This window comes from Tigriopus californicus, chromosome 4 (assembly GCF_007210705.1).
Source record: "Tigriopus californicus strain San Diego chromosome 4, Tcal_SD_v2.1, whole genome shotgun sequence".
NCBI classification, from domain to species: domain Eukaryota; kingdom Metazoa; phylum Arthropoda; class Copepoda; order Harpacticoida; family Harpacticidae; genus Tigriopus; species Tigriopus californicus.
In genome coordinates, this window is record NC_081443.1 from 8,700,634 (window position 1) to 8,724,401 (window position 23,768).

The window sequence follows — 23,768 nt, forward strand, 5'->3', positions numbered from 1 at the left end:
GCTCTAAATGCAGCTGCATCTATTTTAGAACTTAAAACGGATAACATTGCTGACGAATATTTTTTTGTCCCAATGAAGAGAGATTCCCCTTGGTTATTACCAGGGCTGTACAAAAAATACACTTAAACATGAAGCAGAAAGGGAAAAAACGGCTGATGAATTTCGCTGTTTGCTTTTTTAAACAAGATCTTGCCCAAAATATCAAAAAGCGAAAAATAGTGTTAAGCAAATTTGCAAAAGAACAAAAACAATTGGTGTCATGGCCATTTTTAACCTGGTTATCACAGCCATGATTAATTTTTACCACACTTCAGGAATGACTTCAGGTTCGCTAGTTAAACTTGCTAAAAGATCAACACAAGTTGTGATGTAAATACCCAAGAAGCTTCGACTCAGCTAGCCAGGGGTTGAAGAACACAGTGTAGCAAAATGGAAAGTGGCGCTTCACCAATATACTATGGCTTCTAACTTATTGATACCTTGTATTGGCCTACCTTCTCCAATCATCATCTTAAGGTATCATTGAGTGAACACATTAAAGCTGGGACAAATGCAGATTCTTTTTTAAATTCATTTATTCAAGTCACTAAGGCCGAAAAGAGACATTTCATGAATGAGGAAAAACGAAATTCAACAAGTCAGCTCTTCATATCTTCTCTTGATGAATTAATAGACTTTGGAACAAGTATATTGGTAATTGGATATCTGCCCGGAGATAGATAAAGAAACATGAAGGGTTAATGGCTCTTTTCTTCTACTCTTAGGTATCGTGGATTCGTCACTCAGATTCGGCCATTCTCTCCGTGGATACGCTTCTTTTTACAAAAAGCCACCGAATGAAGGTGTTCCATCCATCTGGCGCAGATGAGTGGATCCTGAGCGTGAATCCCGTGGAGATTTCGGATGCTGGGATGTATGAATGTCAAGTGGCTTCCACACCGCACACCTCCCATTTCATGGCTGTTAATGTTATAGGTGCGTTATGTTTTTTGGCAACACTGCAAACCAAACCCTGTAATAAGTCAGGGTCACATTTTTTTTCAAGCCAATCGACATTTGTCTTGCCAAACACGGTCTGGCATGTTGGAAATAGTCTGTCGTGTTGAGGATTTATTCCACTCCAAAGGTCTCTAAATTCTCAGAAATCTACACCGTTACAATAAGCCAATCTGGAGCAGATATGCTCTATCTCAGACGTTTTATGGATATTTGGAGCCCCCCAAAGAGCTGGTCCATTTCGTCTCGGCAAAGAAACTAGATGCCAAGATCGTCGAGATACGGAAACTCTATCAATCCCTCGATTTCGTTTTGGTTAGAGCTAGTAAATATTCCCTTAGAAGAAATTTGAAGTATCATACCCTCCAAAGTAGCAAAGCATAGTTTGCCAACAAGTCAGAGATAAATTTTTAAAACCTTCTCAAACAAGATTAGGTGGAGGGAAATCTTCTCAGTGTTACTGAATATTCATGTCTCGATAAGGTTTGAGGGTCAGCATTGCCTTGGCATTACCTTGTGAGACACAAAATCGTGCAAACATTATTAACTTAGCATAATTGCATAGTGGTCAAACATTAGCATTACTCAGAAAATGTTAACCTCCGTGAAAAGGAAAGCAAAGTTTTAGCAAAACTTAATCTTATGTCTAGCCGAGTTAAAGTAAAACAAGCCACGAGTTCCCTTTTCTTCTAATTGACTCTCTTCTTTAAGCCTAAATCCTTCTTTTTTGAAAGAAAGTACTTGTCTCAGCAAATTGTCCTCTATAATCATTTTGTGTCCGGTCTGAAAGTACTTCTCTTTAGTTCAAGAAAGAACTTTCGTACATCTAGCTAGTGCAAGGATAGGCTTGCAAGATTAGTTACGCGTGAATTTTCACTTGTCTAGACCAAAGGTAGAAGGCTCTTGGAGGCTTTGGAGAGGAGGCAATCCCCAATTCTTTTTTTACCTGGAGTCCAAGATCCTTGCCAAATTGGATGAAATGTGATGTCTTGGAAGCAAGATTGCTTTCGCAACGGCTCGAAACTAGCTTCCAGCTTTCAGTGGTCTAGATCAGGAAACAAGTTCAAATGCTTGGGGCATGCCACGAAATAGATCAATGTGTAACAAGGCTATGGTCTTCATCAACATATCTCTCAACAATAATGATATCAATGAAAGTGCATGAACATCGTTTTTTGCTTGCAAGCTGGTCTTCTGGAGATTTTATCTGGCAAAAAGTGGGCTGCAAATGGCGAGACAGACTTGTATTCAGTCACATTTATAAGGATTCTTGGCGTGGATTTACATGCAATGATTTGATTCAATAAAAAGCGTCCAATTTATCCATTAACCAAATCCCCGACAAAAAGCCCGATTCAGCCTTATTTGACGTACGAAGCCAGGCCTTCGATGAACTGAAAAAAAGAACTGAAAATTTTCAATAGGATTTTCTACAACCATGATGCAAAGTTTGTTCCTCGAAGAGTTATTTTTGAAGAGCGACATGGCATAAAGTTTAATGACTCATTTTAAAAGAAGAAATGAAACGAGAGCGTATAGTTATAAAGCTGTTTGATAATTGAAGAGAAAATAAATCTGAGTGAGCAGTATTGCAGTATTGTGTATCTGATTGACTTATCTGAAGTCAGTTCGAAATAAAAACCCTGGCTTTGAACAGTCCTTTTCATTCTCCTCAGCCTTCTCTCCTTGAGGGCAAACAAACGTAAAAGCACGATAATACGCTCTAGGATGAGCAACCTATTGTTGATACATTCTAACACCATAAATAGACCACTAACTCTTCTGAGAGACCTTTCAAATCCTAAAAGAGGAAAATTATAAACATTTTTTACCTCCAAATTGATATATACAACTACATTGATAATTGATATACTTAAATAATAAATATAAATAGTTATATATTGTATACTTGCAGCATATCAGTGACTTTTTGCGGTCATCTTTATCCTTTAAATTGCTCTAAAAAACTAAATTTAAACCTAGAGAAAGTGATGCCTTTTTTTTAATTCTTCATCAAGCACTTGTGAAAACTGCTCTTTTTGTAGTACTATTTTGTTAGAAATGATGATTGCAAACGTCTTGTGTTATCAGCCGTTCAGCATGCAGCTGCTCCTTTAGTTCTTATTTACATGTCATAATTGCTCGGAATTTTACCCATAGAGGATTTGAAAGTTCTCCCAGATGAGTTGTTGGGTTATTGATTGTAATACTCCCTTGATAAAATCTGGCATCTTAGAGCGTGTCCTCTCGTTTGTACGTTTGTTTGTCCGAACCTAGACGAAGCAGAGGGCGCTGTCTCTCTGAATGAAAATAAGAAATGTGACATTATTTTGGGATAAAAATCAACATATGCATATTGCTTAGCTTATAAGCGCATTAGTATTCTTATTTCCCAATTCAAAGAGTAAGTCTTGAAAGATTTAGAAAGTTAGCGTTGCCAATCTATGTACGATTCCTTTTTGTATTATGCCTCCCCACCATTTCACTCGAAAAGTTGATCCAGACAACCGTGCGAATTGCAAGAAAGTTATTGGTCCCTCGACTTGAATCCCTAATGCTATCTCAAATCCAATCTGACCTGTCCTTTTTGTCCTTCGAGAATATGTGGTTTCCATGAGAAACCATGTATGCATAGCTTTCGGCAAAATGTTCGGGTGTAGTACATCATGGAAACTGCATACATGAAGTCAACTTGACGTTTTACGTCTTTTTCCTCAGAGCCACGTACTTCAATATTGGGCACTCAGGAGTTATTTATCGAGGCTGGAAGCACCATCAATCTCACTTGTGTCATTCACACGGGAGGTCAATCCATGAGGTCCTCGCACATTTATTGGAACTACAATGGTCAGGTAAGAACTTTCGACTTCAGAGAGAATCGTGTTCCATTCTTAGGAGCGGTTTGTCCCAAGCCTTTCGAAATGTGGCCAGTTATTATTACTTGGTCTTAAAGTGGACACTGTCTAGTTTTGGGACCGAAATGCTTCTGCATCCTCATTCTTCATGAGGAGCACTTCCAAAGCCAAGAAAAACGAGACGCTTTTGACAAACGGCTTGTTCGGAAGACTCATGGAACTGCCTTTCTAATAAATCTCGCCTTTTTTTAATCCTTGCATCCAGATAATTACCCATAACCGCCATCGTGGGGGAACCATTGTGATCGATAAACGCGACCAAGAGATCCTTACTTCGTTGATCATTTCACACGCGGGTCCATCAGATTCGGGCAAATACACCTGTGATCCAGCATCCTCATATGCCCAATCCGTCACGGTTCACGTCACAAAAGGTAAAAATGCCAAAATATTGTCCTGGTCAAAGAGTAAGCAAGTGGGTTTTTGACTACTTAGACAAGCTTGATTTTCATATACAGTGCCTGTAGCGCCATCTTTTGACTCTATCTAAACCCAGAAGGGAGACTGTAGCCATACTTATACTTTAGGAGCAACATATTTGAGCACCGTCTAAGGGTAAAAAGTATTTTTTCTAGAGAAGACTAGACCCTTAACGAACTAGATGATTTCACTTTGTCAAATAAAAATTTGCCTATTTACCTTTATTCATAGTTATCATACTTACTAAAGCTATCCAGCGTTGAAAAAATGAAAACTGTCCCATCTTTTGACCTCATATCTGTGGCTAACAAAGGGAAGGTCCGAGCACTAGCTGCAAGACACCAAAAGTTCTTTAGATCATAACCAGCCTCCAGTCAACTCAAAATCAAATGGCATTGGGTCCAATGATCAAAGTATGTGTGCAGAAACAAAATCAAAATTATTCAGGCTTTATTTTTGTCATTGTCGCTTACACTTATCGCGCCATCTGGTGGGTACATTTCAAGAACAAGGTTTACACCCATTATAGCTAAGAGCGTTTTCAGAATATATTCGATAGTAATTCGTATTCAAAAGACATGAACACTTAACTTGTGCATAATAGTTGGGTTCCCAAACCGTTCAGGTAAGATTGCTAATGAACCTTTAAAAGCAAACCTATAATGTGGCAAGATGCTCAATTTGTGATGGATGGAAATATCACTTACATTGCGTTAAAAATTCTTTATGGTGACAACGATTTAACCACTCAACGATTCAACGATTATAGATCTAACGATTCAAAGTTGCTGAATCCAATTCATACAATAATTGAAGCTCTCACGTCAAAAATTGTCTGCCAATGATTTCATTCACGAAAAAGATACTTTTAAGAAACCTATATACCCAAGGCTTCGCATTTAATCGACATCAAATTAAAGGAATCCAAATAAAATATTGCACCATTTGACGATACAGTTCTCATTTAGGATATCAATTGAACTAAAAAGTCCTTACATCTACCTGCAATTTATGGTAAATGGTTATTACAGTTCCTTCAATGTAGGTAGCAGGGCTGGAGGAAATGAAAAGAATTGTAACCTGATATTGAGGGGCATGATCAGGTTGCCGAAATGAGGAAACGGAAGTGTCTGGTTCGCTTTCTTTCCGATATTGTGGCCCGATGAAGTGATCCTAAACAACCTGCGATACCTAAGCTGGCTAAAAATGTCGTTTGAATGGGAATCTTGTAAGAAGTCATGTAGAAAATGTCTAGTTATTTGAAAGGATTGCACTTTACAGAGAAAAGGCCTGAATTGAACGTATGTTTTAATGTTTTCTTCATTTCAAAGTGAATTCACATACAGAGCATTCTTTTTGCAGGGCTTCTAAACGAGAACAAGTGTTCCATGTCTATGATAGAAAAAACATGTTTTCAGTGAATTGCACTATTTGAGAAGAGTTTTAACCAGATTGGAACTTCAGTTCTTAAAGGAAGGAGCTTTAAGAAATACATGCTTTTGAGAGCAGCCTTGAGCTTGTTTTTATTGGCTTTCACAATGTGCTCCATAAAATAGTCATGATATAACGAGTCCATGGAAAGAACCACAAGGTCACACTTAAGGCTTTCTGTTAAAGCGGTGTAGCAAAAGAGTACAAACAACAACAAACCTCTTGCACTCACTATTCCTTGATATAATCAAATTGAAATTGAAACGCACGGCTTAGATATGAATCTGGAAATTATCTTGACAACGAAAATGCACTTTCCCTAAAATGCAGAAATGAACATCTGTTTAAGTCTTTTTCTTGGATCACACCGTGACTTCACTTTGCCTCATTAGTTAAACCTAAAACTTTTAGCATCAAGTTTTGTGCAAATTTGTTTTCCTTAAAATCCATAATTTCACATATTAACAATAGCTGGGAATATGCAATAAAATAGAATGCCTTCATAATGTTGAGGCTGTCAGGACTATTAGACATTGAAAGCATCCCCCTCCAAAGGGTGAGTGAATCCCCCATAAAGCCCAATTTTGTGGAGCAAGTCCGGTGGATGCTCAGATTGAAATAACCATTAACCATTTCTTACACCAACTATTAAGATCAATGATAGTGACGCCAACTTTGTACTTCCTTGTTCCCTTTTCATACTTTCTTTTTAGGTGACCGAATTTTCAGTAACTTCGTTTTAGGGCAATAAGAAAACATGACCACGATTCATAAAGCTTTCCGCTTTCCCTTCTTTACATAGTTTTTGAATACGCTCAAGTAGACCTTTTTAAGCAAAATTAAGACCACAGAAGAAGCCGTTGAAAAGGGAAGTGGCGATTGCATTCTAGTGTTTCTCCTTCTGTTTTGGAGTCTCATAAAATGAAAAGTAAACGAGTGCCAATGTCATGTGTTGGTGTTCCAATGTTCCAAGTTGTGGCCTAGGCGTTTGGTGATTGTGGCTTGAAGAGGGTCGAAATTTCCGGTGTTCATGTCGACACATCTCATTTGTGGCTCAGGCTATGGGCTTTAAACACAAAGACGAGGGAGGCAACCAAATAGAGGCACGAACGGATTTTATGGAATTTGACACAGATCCCTATCAAATTGTAGATTGGCACACAAAAGGGCTTTGCAGTTGTAGTTGCACTAATGAGAGTCAAAAGGTAACTTATATAATTGGAACTTTCGTCTCTTTGAACCATTTGAACAACCAATGATCCTTCACCTCTTTTGTTCCCACTTAAAAAAGTGGTGTCGCTACAAAGACCTCCCCTTACGCGGTCAGTAGAGCAGAGCTGGGACCATTGAAGGTTGAAGCCAATAGACACCAGTTCCCCGTGGATTTCTTGTCCAATTCGTCGCTACAAGCCACACACTTATAGTTCCCTGTGGTTTTGACCTGTTTTTTGCCTCTTAGCGTTTCTTCCATTGGATTTTCGCCTTCTTACGATCAGTCTAAAAAGCCAAGTCAAGCAAAGCTCTCTTTCGCTCTTTGCTTTCTCTTCTGGAAATGGAAAGCTGTCAAGCGATCAAAGAGGCCGGTTTAAAGTACAAGTTTCAAATCAGCCTTGATCAAGCGATTGGGAAAATCTCCCCTCGTTTTTTCCTATTACTAAAGATCAAGATCAGTAGCCCAAGGGGCTTATGCTGTTTTTTTTTTCTAAACACATTATTCTTGTTTCAGGAAGTGATGCTGCCATGCGTCCCAACGCCATTGTTCGTTCCCAAGCATCCTCCTCGTCTCATTTCCCCTCAATTTTGAGGAGCATTATTTTCCACGTGACGCTTGTCTTGTGGGGCAAAATGGCTTCAAGTTTCGCTGTTGGCCAAGCTTTATGAAAAAAATGGCATCAGAGATACAAATCGCAAGCCTATGGTGATTCAGCCAGAAATGCGTTCCATTGTTGTTCCCCTTGTGTTTACATGGACCAAGAGAGGAACGTGGCGATAATGAAAAGAAAATACAAAATGGAACCGTCATTCGGCACAGGAAGACATTGGGAGGTTGACCATGGACGAAGAGGTTCATTAAGTTAACCATATTACTTACGATTATTATACCAGTCTTATGTTAATAAAATACCCCAAAAGGGTTGTGGAAAGTGTTTTTTTTTATTGTTAGACGTTTCTTTAGAACATGGGTTCTAGTGATAAAATACTTGGATTAATAATCTGGGAAAACAAGGTTAGTCCGCGACTTTGGAATGGAATGGAATGGTGATCCTGATTTTTTTCGTAGCTGTTGTTGTCCTTTTAGTGGTACGTTCATTCATTCACATTTATCCTTTACGGTGATCATCAATTGGTTGGTTTGGTAGATCAAATACGTGGCTGACGCAAAAACGGAATTTGGCCTGAAAAGGGGGAAAACGTATGATAGATACGTATATTGTGTTCCCCAACAAAGTTGGCCACCTGGTTGGGAATGGGATTTATTTTGGAACTTGTTGGTTAGGATTGAGGAAAGGCTGGGGGGCAATATGCCCCAAACTGTTGAGAGCCCTCAAGATTGAGGTGAGAGATAAATACCAACCGTAGTCGACACTTACTGTCCCTCCTTGAAGAACTCTTTGAGGGTGTTTGAAAACCTCTTCGAGTATTTGACGAACTCCCGCTTGCGTTGTTCCAATGCGTGTTTGCCTTGGGATCCAGGAATGTAGGCGGACACTTCGTTCACCGCATCCAAGAGCTTCTTGATCGCACTGGCAATTTCCCTGGAAAGAAACCATCGTATTTCACTTTCATCTCTTTCTGGCGTCGACTGAAGTTCCAGAACGAAAACGAGGAAAAAAGAATAGGTCGGCTTTCTTGGTCAGAACGAGTCGAGATAAGCAAACAAAGTGGGATCATCTCTCACCACCAGCCAAAGGCCAAGAAGGTCTCGATTGCGAGCCTAATGTGGCAAAAAGGCTTTTGGCCCAATTTCGGCACTAATCTGCATTTGATCTGGCCAAAAAAGGCTGGATAAGAGGGGATTTGGGAGCGCACGCGCAAAAAGAGCTGTTCCCAAGATTTGTTTGGAAATTTCGGGACAATTCGTCAACATCCTCGCTTGACCACAGAAAATGGAAAATGTGGCCTTTTTCTGATCTGAAGTCCGGACAATCTTGCGCACTTATCGTTCTTTAGGTGTGCTGAACAATTAGGCTGAGGTGTGTATTCCTCAATTTGTCCCAAGGGATCCAAGGAACACAATGGGAAGAGAATGAATGGCAGGACGGATGGCGATGGTCGTGGGTTTGTTTAGAAAAGTTTCTAGAGAAAAGGAAGTCGCTCGAGACCTTTGATTGTCTCCCAGGCATGATGGCACTTGATGAAACGAGCGTTCCCTAATTGGATCAAAGCCGCCTGTGAGCAATTCTGGCGCGCCATTCTTCAGTCGGGGACAGTCCCATACTCCATGAACTACTACTACTACTACTACTACTTCTACCACCACTATACCAGCCTTTAACCCTTAATGGCTTGGGAACGACCTAAAGACCATCTTCATCTTCAGAAGTTTGTCATCTGGCAGTCAGTCTTCTCCAGCAACATGACGAAAGAAGCCAAAAAGCCGACTTGCCGTCGTCTCAAAGGCCGGGGCCAAGTGCAAAAAGTGTAGAGCAAGACAGACAAAAACTTTTTCTTGCCCCTCTCTCATTTTAGGATATTGGCTCTCCTTCCTGGGTTTTTGTCTGGCCTGATGGTCCATTGGACCAAAACGGGAGCTGGGAGATTGAAAATGGAATAACTAATTGATTGGAACGTACTCATGGAATTCCGAGAGGAACGTCCCATAATCATTCATACCATACTTGGCGCTGAACGGCCCGGACCTATTTCCATCTAATCACGCGAAACTCACTCGAAGGCCATCATGAGTTTTGGTGGCCAATCCAAGCCCAGCTAGCCACGGGTTTGTCCTAATTAGTTCCAATTTCCAGCAGATACAGGCACCAACTAACTAATGACAGCCTGCTGGAGTGGTCGTGGGTCGGATTTAAGTAGCAGGAAAATTAGTTCTGACGAGGCCGTTCTTTTCCACGGACAAACCTCATTTCGTTTCCGACGCGAGATTGTACAAGAACTCAACTTGAGGACTGCACTTGGTGAAAAGTGACCTTTTATCAACATAAGGTTTAAGGTTGTAACTGCGACTGAAAGGGACCACCATGTAGTATTTTCAGCGACCACTTGGGAATAGATTGATTTTTTGCTTTTATATGCTCGTTTTTTCCTGCAATCTCGCTAAATTGCCCTGGCAGTTTCAATAGATTATGAGAAGGCTCCAAGCTAGATCCAAGATAGGTATACGACAAGGATCAATGGCGTTTCATGGATTGGTTACGGAACACAATCTCCGTTTTCCTAGCTTCGACCGAATTACAAACAAACTTTGGCCGGAGAACGGAGCTCAAGTGATAAGAGAAATGCAGTTAAGGAAGCTACAAAAACGGATAATGGTTTGTGTACCATCCAAAGATAGTGAGTGAGCCAGAGAATGGTGGTGGGACGTTCCAATTTGTTGGTGAAAAGTAGCATGCAGCAAAAACTGTCTGGAACATTTTCCGCACGCATAAAGGCACATCACGTGCGAGACGGGAACATAACCATCAGGACGAGTGTGTCCTCATTACCAAATTCCACGACAACGCTCTTTCCACTTGACGCGATTTCGATTTGTATGTATGAACTTACTTGATTGTCTCGAGGAACGTTTTCCTGTCGGTGATCTCATCCGGGATCCTGGACAGGATCTTCTTGAGAGCCGCCGATTTCTTGTTCAACTCCTGGAACGGTTCCTCCGTGCGACTGGAACGGTATTCTCCGTCTAAGAACAAAAAATAAAAGTCATTCAAACATATTTGTAAAAAAAGGCTCTATCCAGGATCGGGTCAAGATGTTCGTGCTTGCCTCGCTCGAGATCTCTGGACTCATCTGTCGGAGACAGTTCTTCAAATCATTGTTTGATTGTCGCTCTTAACACGATGAAGCTGCAAAAAATTGGCTCAAGCGTCTTCCTTGAAATACCACGGAATGAATTGACTAACAAGGCATTCCAAAGAGCTACAATACGCACACTGTTCAATCCAATTTAGACACGCCTCGAAATAACACTGAGTAAAAACCCCTGAACAGCGCTCGTTGGTCAATATTAGCCGTGGTGATGATAATACCACGCCGAAATTGAACAACACAAAAAGTTCCATTGGTCATGCACTTCAATATTTGCTTGGCAATCCACGACCTTGAGAGTGAGAGGTATATTTCAGTGAGTGACTTGGGAATGGACAGGGCGAGGATTCTGGGTCCTTGTTAATCATTGAATGATAATGATAATGATGATGACGATCCTCCCTTCCCCATCCCCCAATCGTGCCAAATGACAACGAATCCAATGCATATTAAATGGTTCATCCAGATGGAGCCTCTCGTATACCGCCTTTTACACTGTACTTACTGCACCGTATACTCGATTCATTCTTTTGAAACTCATCGGATGAATATGCAAGCACCAGACAAAATGGCAAAGCCAACGAACAAAGTTGGCAATTCATCAGACCCCAAATAAAATTCCATCACGACCTCTACCCATCCATGAGAAGAGTCTGATGATTGAAACCCCAAAAATGAACAAACGACCCCCTTATCAATTGAATGGAACGATTCGGTTTTTTAATCATTGGCTCAAACGACGAATAACGGATGTCGGTCGCTCAAACAGACTGTCAAATGTTTGAGGCTTTTTCTCGCCACAAATGTCGCTTTTTCGGGCCGAGTCCCTTGCCCTGGGGATGGCTTTGTTCAGAGCAACTTGGCCATTTCGCCATATGGCAGTTTCCATTTGCGATCCCAACTTGAATCCCCGTAGATTGCATAGAGAGTTCAAAAAGCTTTCAAGTTTAATTCGGGGTCTCAGTAAAATAGTCGACTCGGGATCCAAGAAATTGAAACCACTGAGAGCGTTGTTTTACGGGAAGAGCTATTCAAATAAGCCACCCACACTTTGTCCAGAAGTGGCTCTCAGGCACTGAAAGCACTGTTTAAGCAGGCATTTCCGGTTCTATGTAGTACATGAATTGATAATGGGGCCATACTTACTCTCTTGCTCGGAAATGGTTCCTTGAAGTCGGAGGAGACTCTCGTTCATGTTCACAGAGACATCGCCCTTTCGGACGAGTCCGAGGACCAGGTCGTAGGCAAATCCGGGATGATTGGCCTCCACTTTGCACAGAGCCGCGCGGAGGGTCTGGGAAGCACTCACACTTTGTTGTTCCAACTGAAATCAAGCGAGAAAAAGGACGAATCAGCGGGGGAAGACTAGACTCATGCCAAGCAAAATGGGGGTTGATTGTTAAAAAAAAAGAGAGAAAAATGGTGTCATAACAAACTCTAAATAATATTGGAAAAAGGCAAGTCCTTAAGAATGTTATGGAAAAAAATTGGCTTGAAATGTTCTGTAATGATTAATTACGAATGTGTAGAATTGAAGAACTTCACATTCCAATTGCAATGGAATTATCGTTTCTCTTTTATCTAAATCAGCTGTAAGTGGCCTTCGCATATTGAAGCGTGCGTTTCAAAGTGTGAGTTTTCCGGGATGAAACTCGAGAAGAAATTGACAGCGGGAAAAAGAGGAGAGATCTGAGAATTGGGACACTAAATGTAGATAAAGTCAGGATTCTTAGATATGTCACGCATTTCTTTTTTCAAGGTGACAAATTCTAATGGACAAATTCCAAGACTCGTCGGGTGGTAGCGAGGACACACAAAAATGGTACACTTCTAATACGGAGTGAACCTTCATCTACTTCAATACCCCCATTCATCAATATTATTGCACTGAAATTTCTGTCTTGGAAACTACCCTGTTTTTCCCCTTTGTTTTTACAAAACAAAACCATCACGCCAAGTATTCACGTATGAAAAAGAACACGAGATTCGTTTTTAAGAACCAAAAAAAGCTACCACAGGTTGTGTGGTAGGACATGCTCGAGATAATTGAATGGAATTTAATCGCTATTTTGAACTTTTAGAGAAAGCGACCAAATTTAGGCGTCCAACCTACAATTTGAGCATGAACCATGGCACGAGACCATTAGCTCGGTAACAATGTGTATTTGCCCAAAATTTGGGTGTTTCACATCTTCACAATGGACAATTCTTTCAGGTTTATCGGCCAATGAAGCCTTCGCCAACACCCAGATTATTCCTCCTCCAGAATTTCCAGTTGTACCTACATCGACATTCCGAATTCCGCAATCTTCTTGATCACTGAATAGAGCCCAGGCTCAAAACTACTCCATAATCCCATGCGCATGGAGTCAGTCCAATTGTTACTAGCACGTACTCTTCCATTTTGATTCAGCATTTGGTAGATTTCACACCATCCTTGAGAAAGTTCAAGTCGAAGGTGAAATCTGGAGCCCTCCCTGAACTCCGGGGGATCTTCTCTGTGATTATCACAAAGAAGCCTGGGAATTATGAGTCAAGTTCTTTGATAAAACTGCTTCTGACACCTCCCTAGACATGTGAATGAAGTCTCTTATATGACTATGTACTTATCCAGTACACAGTTTGAGCATCAATCCTTGACTTCAAAGGAACTTGGTGAGTCAAATTTCAAAGACGAAATAAAAAAAGTTTTGATCTTGGAACCATTCTGTCCCAGCTACCAGTCACATCAAGTTTTTTCCCAATAAGAATGCTTGTCAGTCAAACCAACCTAGGGGAGCTCATTTGAAGATCGAAGTAGATCTATTAACACTCGTCAATTCCGTGGGTCTAAACACGGACTCCTAGAAATATGGACGGAGAACGAGCTTACCGCCGAATCGGTCTGCTCTTCGTCATAGCAACTCTGAGCCATTTTTCGAATTAAAGTAAGAAAATGAGAAACGCGGATCCTTTCAATTAAAGGCAGGTTATTTTTTATCATTTATTTGTAAAGTGGTTTGCTACAAAGCTAACTTGTCAAAAGCTTATGTACTTGACCAAGAGCAGGCCGAAAATTCGAATCTTATCAAACTTTAATGTTTACTACATAACTTTGGACATTTCTCCCCAGTTCCCTTGGCATAATTTTGGGCTCAAATTTGGCCAATATCATCTATTTAACAAGACTTTGTATTCGTAAGAATTGCTTATTTGAAATGAAGTGAACGGTTTGGGAGATATGAAATGTTTGCTTCCGTTTGCAGTCCACATCTCTAGAAGTCCGTGGTCTGAATCAAGCTATCGATTTGCTACGCCCTTCCATTTTGAACAGGGCCACAAATTTGCATAGATATTTTTCATTGATGCTGCTCGACCCCACCAAAAGCTATAAGCTCGTTTGAGCTCCTAACAAATGTATAGCTTCCCAGATTGACAGCAATGCAGATTTATCTCTGCAATAAGCTAGTGAGTACATGCACTTTAAAAGACTTGGTACAGTGTGGGTCCTATCTTCACTTCCACGAGAGAATGTCTGAGCAAATTCCCTGGAAAACACTGGGAAAAACCTCCTCTCATTCCCAGACACGCGAATAACAAGATCCCTTAGGGATAATGAGCGATTGACTGGTTCGAAGGCGATTTATGTGCCTTGAAAGTGCAACAGTTAGATTGGAAATGTCCATTTTCTCAAGTAACAAATGCCGTCGTGGTGTCGAATAGCTGTCCTAGATTCTCGTATTTCTTCAGATTGGCTGGGCTCTCATCGAGCTAGAGGCAATTTTTGTGCAGTGATGTGATAGGCACTAAGGTTTTATGTATCTTTGGTAACCTTCTAACCTTCAGGATGGCCGAGTTTGCTTCATTAGGACGGGTCTAAGTGGAATCGGGCTCATTACTCCTTTTTGGAGAGATTAAGACAATCTCAACCCAACTCATCATCGCAGGATCTCTTGCTACGAGGGTAGGGGTCTCCTCTTCTCATTCAGATATGTACAGTACATACAAAGGATGTGCTGAGTCCAGTTTTCACAAAGGGTCAAGACCGGAGCATTTGCTCAGCGAAGGTCTGCCAACAAGGTCATCGGAGGAGAGAGGCAATAACAAGCAAACAAAAGGATGAATTATTGGAAGCATCACGAGGTAATTGGACCAATTAAGACACCTTTGTTCCCGGGATTGTTCGAATGCTTGACTGAAGACGACGATACGAACATGCAGCACGTACTGTGTACTACATTGCCCAGTGTACAAGTACACACGCCACCATACAAGCAAGCAGGGTGGGTTGAGACTCGTGAGTGACAAAGAGAGAGAAGGCATGAAGCCCTCTTGCCCGTGTATTATTAATCCGGCCTATTGATTGTTACAGGGCTATCAGGAGAGGCTAATCTGTCTTGGCAATATTGCGGTGAAAGTGGCAATTACTGGGAATCCGTTACCTCATTCACTCTAGGAATCAGCCTCTCCTCATCCCGGGCACAAAAGGTATATTGGATGCTTAGCCTAAATTGGCTTCAATATTCTGTTTCACTCAACACCGCGCCCCGAAAATTGCGAAAACTCCTCGACGAACGAACAGGAGATGAAGAATGAGAGGCATGCCGACAATTCAGCGGGACAAATAATGCGTTCAAGGAGACCCTCACCGGGTTGTTGGTTGGTGGGCATAAAACCTCGATTTAATCACTTTCTGATTCGGTCCATACTTCCTGCCAATATCTCAATGTCAAGATGTATGACGGCAACACTTGCCCTATTGTGAGACATTAACATTTACTTGGCCTTCTCCCCCCCCCGATCTCAGGGAATTTGTTCGATCTTAAAACGTTGCCAGTTCATAGAGCGCGAAGGTCTACCCAAAACAAATGCCGAGCATTGATAATTATAGAGGCCATANATCCGCCAATCGCTTACTGGTAATAGGCCTCCTATTTGAGCGTGTGTGTGTGTCTGTGTTCTTCGACCTGTTGGTTGATTAGGGGGTGGACAGGGAATTTGTTCGATCTTAAAACGTTGCCAGTTCATAGAGCGCGAAGGTCTACCCAAAACAAATGCCGAGCATTGATAATTATAGAGGCCATATATCTTCATCTCAAAAGACAATGTTACGGGTCGAAGAAACCCAAAACGAGGTAGCCGAGCCCAGTGTTTGATCAATGTCTTGTACGTTGGGTCCGTCGAGCCATATATTTATATACCGGGCTTTGTTCAAACCAGAGGACTTGGTAGTTGTGCTGAATCATAATCAAAATGTGGGAGCATTGCGAACGAGGAAATAAACGGCCAATAATGGCAACTTCAACGAGGTCCAAAGCACCACCAAGAGATGAACCCAATATAGTGGTTGTAGTATTAGGTAGTAAATTGAACACCCTCTAGTGTTGCCATGCCCAGAATATTAGCCAAGATCCATTTCATTCCTAATTAAAATATGCAGAACCCACGGCCGTGGTGAATGATGAAGGGTTTGAAGCCTCGATATTTATGGTCTACAATTAATGCCATTTCTAACCCCCGCCAAGGCTTGGGTTCGATTAGACAAATGTGCGCCACGGGTTCACAGTCATCCCGATAATGGTATTCCAGATTTAGCCTTACGCTTGAGGCTTAAAATAATGTAGATATTTTTTTGGAGGGTGTCTCTATTCGACCCATGATTCATGGCATAACTGCAAATGGTGACGACAGACGGAGAACGGCCCACATCGAGATTTCAAAAGGGATAATTTGACCATGCAGACTTTTTTTATGCATCGCTTTTCCTTACCAAGGAGGAATCAGACAAGGAATCGACAAAGTTGACCGTGATGGGAAATGGAAGGAACACTGCCTCATCTGGAATCTCGACGGATGCCGAGGCCAGATCGTCCAGTAATTTATTTGCCGGGTCACTCTCATATCCAGGATCTGATTCGCCTCCACTTGCACTAGCCACCGTCGTAGTCGAGGCGGATTCCGGATCTTTCTCATCTTTTGGGACACTCTCCGTGGACTTATTTTTGGCATCACTGTGCTTGCTGTGGATTTCTGTCACTGCTATTTTGGTGGCCTTGACAATGGACTTGAGGCTGGATTGCTTTGACGTGACACTCCCAGTCGTTTTCGAGGATATGGCCGGCTTTTCCACGGTCTTTGATGTGGCTTTATCACTCACTTGTTTCGTGACCGGTTTGACCTTCAGCTGCTGCTGACTCTTTTCTTTGGAAGTGCTCCTTTGAACTCGAGGCAGCTTATTAGGAGATTTATCCACTGATTTGGACCTGACTGAGGTGGGGTCTGGTAGGAGGATTGAAGGGTCGTCAGTGACGACCTCGGTGAGAACTGAAATGGACTTGGCCTTCTTCACCCCGCCTGTTTTGGAACTGGGCTTGCGCCAACTGAAGAAGTTCAAGCTTTTGTAGGCCTTACTCGTGTGAGTGTCTGGGGTGGGATCGGCCTTCTTGAAATGCACTTTAGATGACGTTTGGCCATGATGGTGGTGCAGGGAAAGTGGATCGGTATGAAACGATGGCAGGGACTTCTTTGACGTGTCCAAAGATGAAAACGGTTGCGGCACCAATGAAGAGGGACCATAAGCCGAGTGGCTCTTCCCCAAGGAGCTCATAGGCGATTTGACTATGATGCTTGCATTGGGTGAATGATGGAACCGCGGGTCCGATTCAATAGAGGCTGGGACGAAAAAAATGGGCGGGTACATGGACTCTACATCGTATCCCCGATGTAGCGGGGGCAGAGTGGCGGTCTTGGAATGGATCGAACATGAGGAGGAAGTCTTCTCGGGTAATTGGAACCTCACCGATTTCTCAATGTTGAGCCACTCATGACTAGGCCTCTTGGATTGCACCGTGGAGTCGTCCAGATTCCCACTGGACGCATGGTGAGTGACTTTGTTGTCCCCGTTCTTGGATTTGAGCCTGGCTAATTGGTCAATGAGAAGAGATTTCCCTGGGAGATTACTCCAGCCCGCCAAAGTCGATGACTTCTTGTGATTTAGTATGCTCGATTTGGATTTACTCCCACCATTGGAAGTCACCGTGGACCAAATCAATGGCTCTTCCTTGCACGTCAACATTTTTCTCAGGGCTAATCCTTTTCCATGTGATTAAGATCTAGAGAATCTTGATCCTTACTTCTCATAGATTTCTCCTTCAATGGCATTCAAGACACTCGCTCACAATGACTGTTGAGGGTCGCACCATTGTTTTGTCATTCGCCATCCTTTCATTCCGCCCTTCCTTCCACGGATTATCCCGCCAGTCAAAGTCAAGACTTCTCAACTCAAAAATTGGGGAAACCCGACCGAATTTCCCATCACCAGCAACCCGGGGAGTCAGTAATCGCGATTCAGGGCGAGGAAAAGAAGGAATCCCTCTATCCCAGAAAGTGCAATCTCAGGACACCATGTGACAAACACAACGAGAAGTTTCTCTGCTCGACACACTTTAGTCCCCCAAAGCTATGGGGCACAACAGATTTTGCGAACCACAGTCGCTTACTTCTCCTTAATGAAGATATGGCCAAATCACAATGCTTAATGATGCCAACAACCAACACCACGGGAGAAATCGCTCGGAAGCTTTGACTTTGAACACGCACTCACACCCATGGATCACACGGATCCAGTAGTAACGAACACTGACAAGCCGGTAGATTGCCCTGACTTTCCTCTTCTCATCACAACTCTTTGAGACAAAGATTGGCGAGACGTGATCCGCTCGAGTGCAGGATACCAACTGAGCCAGGCACTCGCTTCATTCCGAGCAGCGGTGGTGATGGTTCACTTCCAAGCGCGAGATGACGTCCACGCACACACAAAACATCCAGAGTGGCAAAGAAGTCTAGGGAATCATCCACGGCATCACCGGGGAGATGAACGTCCTCAGCAGCTATTTGGCAAGTATTTGGGAGGAGAAGAACCATAGAAGGGCCATAGAAGGGCCATAGAAGGAGGAGGAGGAGGATTCGATGTGTTCTTGCGTGCATGCCCCCTGCTTTGCCTCATGGAGGGAGGAATAATATCTCATCTGGGGAAAAATGGTGGGGGAGGGAATGTAGTACTCATGTGTATGGCGACATGCAAGTACGAATGCGAATGGATGGAAGTAAGGATAGTACTGAGGTAAACTCTCATGGGTTCTTGTGGGCGGTGGGAGGAAATAGATTTTCAACATTCCTCAACATGAGCCGGAGGAGACAACCAGGCTCAAAATGTCATATTTAAACCAACAGGTATACAGAGTCTGTTTCATGATTTATCACAGGGGCCCTCTTCTTCTCTTTCCTCGGCATCAGGAAGGAATTAATCAGTGGGCAGACTCACAGAAATAAATTTTGTCCACTACCAACGCTAACAAAAATGCCTACAAATCTTGAGGTCTGGTTAACCCAAATTGTGGGTGAATCTTGGAAAAGACTCACACTGGACTCGAAACAAAAACCACCAAGATTTTACAAGTTCGCCCAGTAGCTCTTGGCAAAGTTTTTCTCGTTATCGGGCTTCAGTTTCTTCTTGAAGCTTGTGTGTGGATGATCCATAGAACTGGATTTTTTGTGGAAGCATTGGGAGATGGCTATCTTAATTGAAGGATAGTTTCCTCCCAAAGGAAGCGTGATCTTGAACCGTATTCAATTCAATCCTTCTTACCTTCTTTGGATTGCGAGGGATTCCGCTCGAAAGTTGAACAATTTCGCATTGTGCATTCATGTTTTCCTTTCTCCCTTCCTATCATTACCCAAGTACATCCATACTGGAATATATGTTGTGTGTCAAGCGCCATCTCCAAATCAAACCCCATTCAAGATCATAGGTGTCATGAAGAATGAATTGACTGAAAGCATGAGGTCCTTGTTAACTCAGCTTCTCAGTCAGTTCACAGTTCAAGCAAGGGATTGCGAAACCACGAAGACTGAACCAGAGAACGAAAGAGAGAGAGAGAGAGAGAGAGAGAAGGGGAAAAGGAGACTCGTTTCCATTTATGTGTTCGATGAAAACGAGCTCGCTTCAAACGAGTACCACTCCTGAAGGTGAGCAAGATCAGAGAGATGATGATGATGATGATTTGGCTTGGTCGAAACAAAGCCAGGAACAATTGACCTGGAGAAGGAGCAGGATGCAATCTGGAGATTGAGCAAGCTTTGACCAGTCCTCCTCAGGCATCAATGTGCAAAATTGTCGCTCCCAACTACTCGAATCCACTTTCTTTCTCTTTCTTCCTCCTCACCTGTCCCATATCACAATGGCCAAGGAATGTCAAATAATCTCAAGAATTTAACCGGAGGTGGTCACATTAAGATCACGCATATGGCGTTAGCCCGAAAAAAAATCGTATTAGGCCCGATGATCTAGGCCCTCTTTAAAGAGGGGTTCAATGACACCCGACGCAACGAGAGTAGTATGTTACGTAGTAAACACAGTCGATAGATGGGGCGCCTCATCAATTCTGGTTGGTGGTCATGGATAGGAATCTCCGATGGATCCATTATGCCTTTAAAGGCCCTCGCTCGCTGACAATGCTGCTTGAAAACTCTCTTGATCCAAATTTGGCACTTAAAACCCGACCAAAAAGGAAAGTATTGGTAATAAGTTCTCGTGATCTGCAGAAAAATATGCCTTCATGGCAAGCTTTTGTGTTAGACGATGGCTTGAAAGAGCCATGGCCAAAGAGCGCAGTGCTCTTCTCATTGAAAGTGAAGCAGTAGCCGACGGAAAGTTAGAGGGGGAAAGAGTCGTGACTTATTTAAGAATTGAATTTCCCAATCCCATTTAAGATTCATCCATAACCAAGGAAAAGAGCTCAGAGGACCTTGGCGCGATCACAGTTCAAGGCGGACAGACCTGGTGCATGCATATTCCCCTTCATCCATTCATCGCCAGCTCGTCGAACAGTTACTCCAACCTTCAATGGAGGAGCGAACACGAGAATGCGTCCCAAATAGATCACTTCCAGAGCAATTTTCCCTTTGGATTCATGCGTTTGTGTGCTTGGCGGAGGTCCGTCGGTAAGCAAGGGATCCTAATCTAAACTGGCATGATTTAACCTCCTCCAACGCTTCAGTTGCTCTCAACATTTTTCTCCCACAATGGCTCAAAAAGGCACTCTGGAGGGTGGTCAAAAATTTGATGTTGCCTCGTTCTCCTTCTCGTCATAAGCTATCTCCTCCTATCCTCGCGTATTAGAGTCAGGCGGCCCATCTTGAAAGTGAAATATAAGGTGGTTCGAGGCTCTCCACGAGCTATTGTGTTGTCTAGGGCCCTTTCGTTCCACTTCGTCTTCTTCTATTTCTCTCGGATTTTTTTCAATATCACAACAACAATAGCTTCACTACGGGTATGCCCACTGGAGGCCTGGCTGCTGCGCTCCCAAGCTGCTCCGTTTTCCTCGAGGTTTTAAGTCGACTTTCGTCGGAAACCAAGTGGCCGCCAGCACCACCAACCTCACTAGGAGCATGGGAGTGAAATAAAATAAGACATTTTGATCGATTGCTCCCATCCAGACTTGATGCTTGTTCAAGAGCAGAAAAACTCTATTTAGGGCTTGAAGAAAAAACGTCTCTCTCTCTCTGGAGGATGAGGCAACCCAGCTGGTTGGATCATTGACAAAACAGAAGAGTCAAGGGATCTTCTACATCATCTCCACGAATGGCCAAGCAAGCAAGTCTGTAAGCGTACGTGTGTGTCATACTCTCACATTCTTGGATATTGATACCCCCACATGAACAAACACAACCATTGACAGAAGGATTTGTTGCACAAACTGTCAAGGGCAAATATGTCCGTCCATTGGGCATTTCGAATCGCACCGTTGAATACCGAACGGATCCCACCTTGGGCTTCAACTCTCAGATGGGCCAAGGGAATTTACATAACAAACTACAATTGACTGCGCTCGTATTGTGATACTGGCGAAAAGGTCATAACATTCCGACCTTCGTCATTGTTTGCTTGGCACCTCCAATACCATCTTTTCTTGGTGGAAGTTCAGGTTTTGTGGAGAGTTAATTGAAAATTAAGGAGTTGACGATGTGTCTGTGTACCCCTACCAAAGAGAAAGAAACATTAGCAGTCTTGAGCGAGATGGAATTTTCTCCATAAACGTAACGAAGGCGTAAGAACCTCTCCGAATGGCACGAAGAATGAAGATGAATCGATTTTTCGGCCTGTGTGTCTCCCTCTTATACCTCTCTCCAATGGCGAAAACCATTAGAACGATCATCCAGGCTAGTCCGTCTGATGAGACATATTTTTGGGAAAACTCACAACACACCCGTTCCAAAAATTGAGTTCCTTTGAGCGAAAATCTCGAAATATTTAGCCATGAGCGTTCCTACTGGTAGTTCCGCAGCTTCCTGCTCTTTTCATTCTGCATACATATATGTTCATTACGTTGTGAAATATGGCTGAGTGAATGGGTAATTGAGCCTTAAACTACCTAGTAATGTGGATAACTGACAAGTCAGGAAAGTTCTACACGGGGTAAATGAGCTGTTTTTATGCTCATGTGGTGCCGTTGGTGGCTGTGGCGGGCGGTGGTTTTGGCTCTTTGAATAGAAAAAAGTGATGGAATGAACTGATGACCTCCTGCTCACACTCCAAGAACCATCCTGTGGAGACGTGGAGTCAAGCATCGCATCGCTTCGCATCCATCTCTCCAATGCTCTTCAATATATGCCACGACGGTTAAAAGCCACCACAGAATCTCCGCTCACCTGGTAAATTTTTTTCATTTTAGTTAATCATTTCTTTTTGACGCTTTTCACAAAAGCCTTCAAGTGTGAAAACACATACACACACATAGTAGTGAACATCTCGCCCAGTCACTCAATTGAGGTGGTATTTGTATGTCTAGAGAAGAAAGAGGGCGTGAATAACATCAGTACGTACAGTCCTTGTGCTAGAAACGTGTTTGGATAGACTGGTGTTGTGTGCTTTCTTGGCCGAAATATCAGTGAAACACCATTACCGCTCCAAATGAACTTTGAGCATAACTGTTTGGCCTCTGTCAAATCTAGCGCTTCAAGAGCATCTTCCAGCCAACCAATCCCCAAAGCACCAAAGAGAAGGAGGAGGATCATCATCATCATCATCATCCTCTCCATCACCCAACTTGGCTAAGTGGAGTCAATAGAGGAGGCTCTCGAAGAATCGCCTCCAAATCCATGACAGGGCAAGCAACACTCTCTGTGAAGTTCTCTCTACTACTAATCATAAGAGCAGCAGCAGGCCTCGGAATTTCAGGAGTAGTCTCGTCTTCGCCCACCATCCGACCAACCACAACCACTCGCAGGTGTCAAAATTACTCGTGAAAGCTATTTCAAGCATTCTCGATTTATCTCGCCTCCTCAATAGGTGCTCCACATGAGGCATCAAATCTTCGGCGTTTTCGGTGGAAACTCATCAAGTGCGAAAGATTGATCCGGGCTCTTCTCTTCCCTCGAACGTCCACAATCTTGACGTGAACTCAATTCGCCTGAACCCACCCAAAAAGTGTCTCGATCATAATCAGCAAGAAAACGCTTGACAAAACGACGAGGGACGAGAACAAAAACAATGAATGAATACATACAATATTTGTATACAATTCCTCTGGATAGCACAGGGACTCGAGATGTTCTTTTCTTTTACCCTCGATGAGCGAAATGAGTTTTTAGCAACCAGACCTCGTCCATAAGGAAACCCGCAAGTTGTAACGCAGAAGGAAAGTTCCCCACTCAGATAAGTTTCCTTAATGTATCCTTTCGCAGGTTCAAATTACCCCGCTTCCATTGCACCTAAACCGATCTCGTCTTTTAAACACTGGATAATGAGTATCCAACCTGGCTGAGGAAATGGCTCGATTTTGCCCGAGCCCCCCCCCCAAAAAAATTGCGATGGACTTGCATGTAAACATAAGTGCATGCAGAGTAGTTCTTCTATCGCACGGCTGATGACCTCAAGTTTTTGAGTGGAAAATATAAATTTTGGAGCAAGGGAAACGAATAAGATGCGTGCTAGATCTTCTCATCAGTTGTTTCTTTCAAAGCATGTTGAATGTAGGATCGGCATCT

At 42.7% G+C, this 23,768-nt stretch overlaps 2 protein-coding genes across 4 annotated transcripts in view; one reads left to right on the plus strand and one right to left on the minus strand.

Moving 5' to 3' along the window:
- Positions 1 to 7,873, plus strand: part of LOC131878794 (zwei Ig domain protein zig-8-like) — a 38,801-nt gene extending 30,928 nt beyond the window's left edge. For both annotated transcript variants that reach the window (XM_059224917.1, XM_059224918.1), the window contains 4 exons: positions 765 to 975; positions 3,715 to 3,848; positions 4,117 to 4,285; positions 7,489 to 7,873. In XM_059224917.1, coding sequence (XP_059080900.1) covers positions 765 to 975; positions 3,715 to 3,848; positions 4,117 to 4,285; positions 7,489 to 7,643 — 669 coding nt within the window. In that variant the 3' untranslated portion in view covers positions 7,644 to 7,873. The remainder of the gene's footprint in view (positions 1 to 764; positions 976 to 3,714; positions 3,849 to 4,116; positions 4,286 to 7,488) is intronic.
- A 24-nt stretch (positions 7,874 to 7,897) lies between these two features.
- LOC131878790 (programmed cell death protein 10-like) overlaps positions 7,898 to 23,768 on the minus strand; it is a 36,944-nt gene continuing 21,073 nt past the window's right edge. Inside the window, exons 1-5 of one of the 2 annotated variants that reach the window (XM_059224912.1) lie at positions 16,492 to 18,426; positions 11,889 to 12,066; positions 10,485 to 10,617; positions 8,354 to 8,518; positions 7,898 to 8,158 (exon numbers count right to left, since the gene is read on the minus strand). In XM_059224912.1, the coding sequence (XP_059080895.1) occupies positions 8,074 to 8,158; positions 8,354 to 8,518; positions 10,485 to 10,617; positions 11,889 to 12,066; positions 16,492 to 17,796 (1,866 nt within the window). In that variant the 5' untranslated portion in view covers positions 17,797 to 18,426 and the 3' untranslated portion in view covers positions 7,898 to 8,073. Of the gene's footprint in view, positions 8,159 to 8,353; positions 8,519 to 10,484; positions 10,618 to 11,888; positions 12,067 to 16,491; positions 18,427 to 23,768 lie in introns of those variants that run through there. The other variant, XM_059224913.1, reaches the window with a different exon arrangement.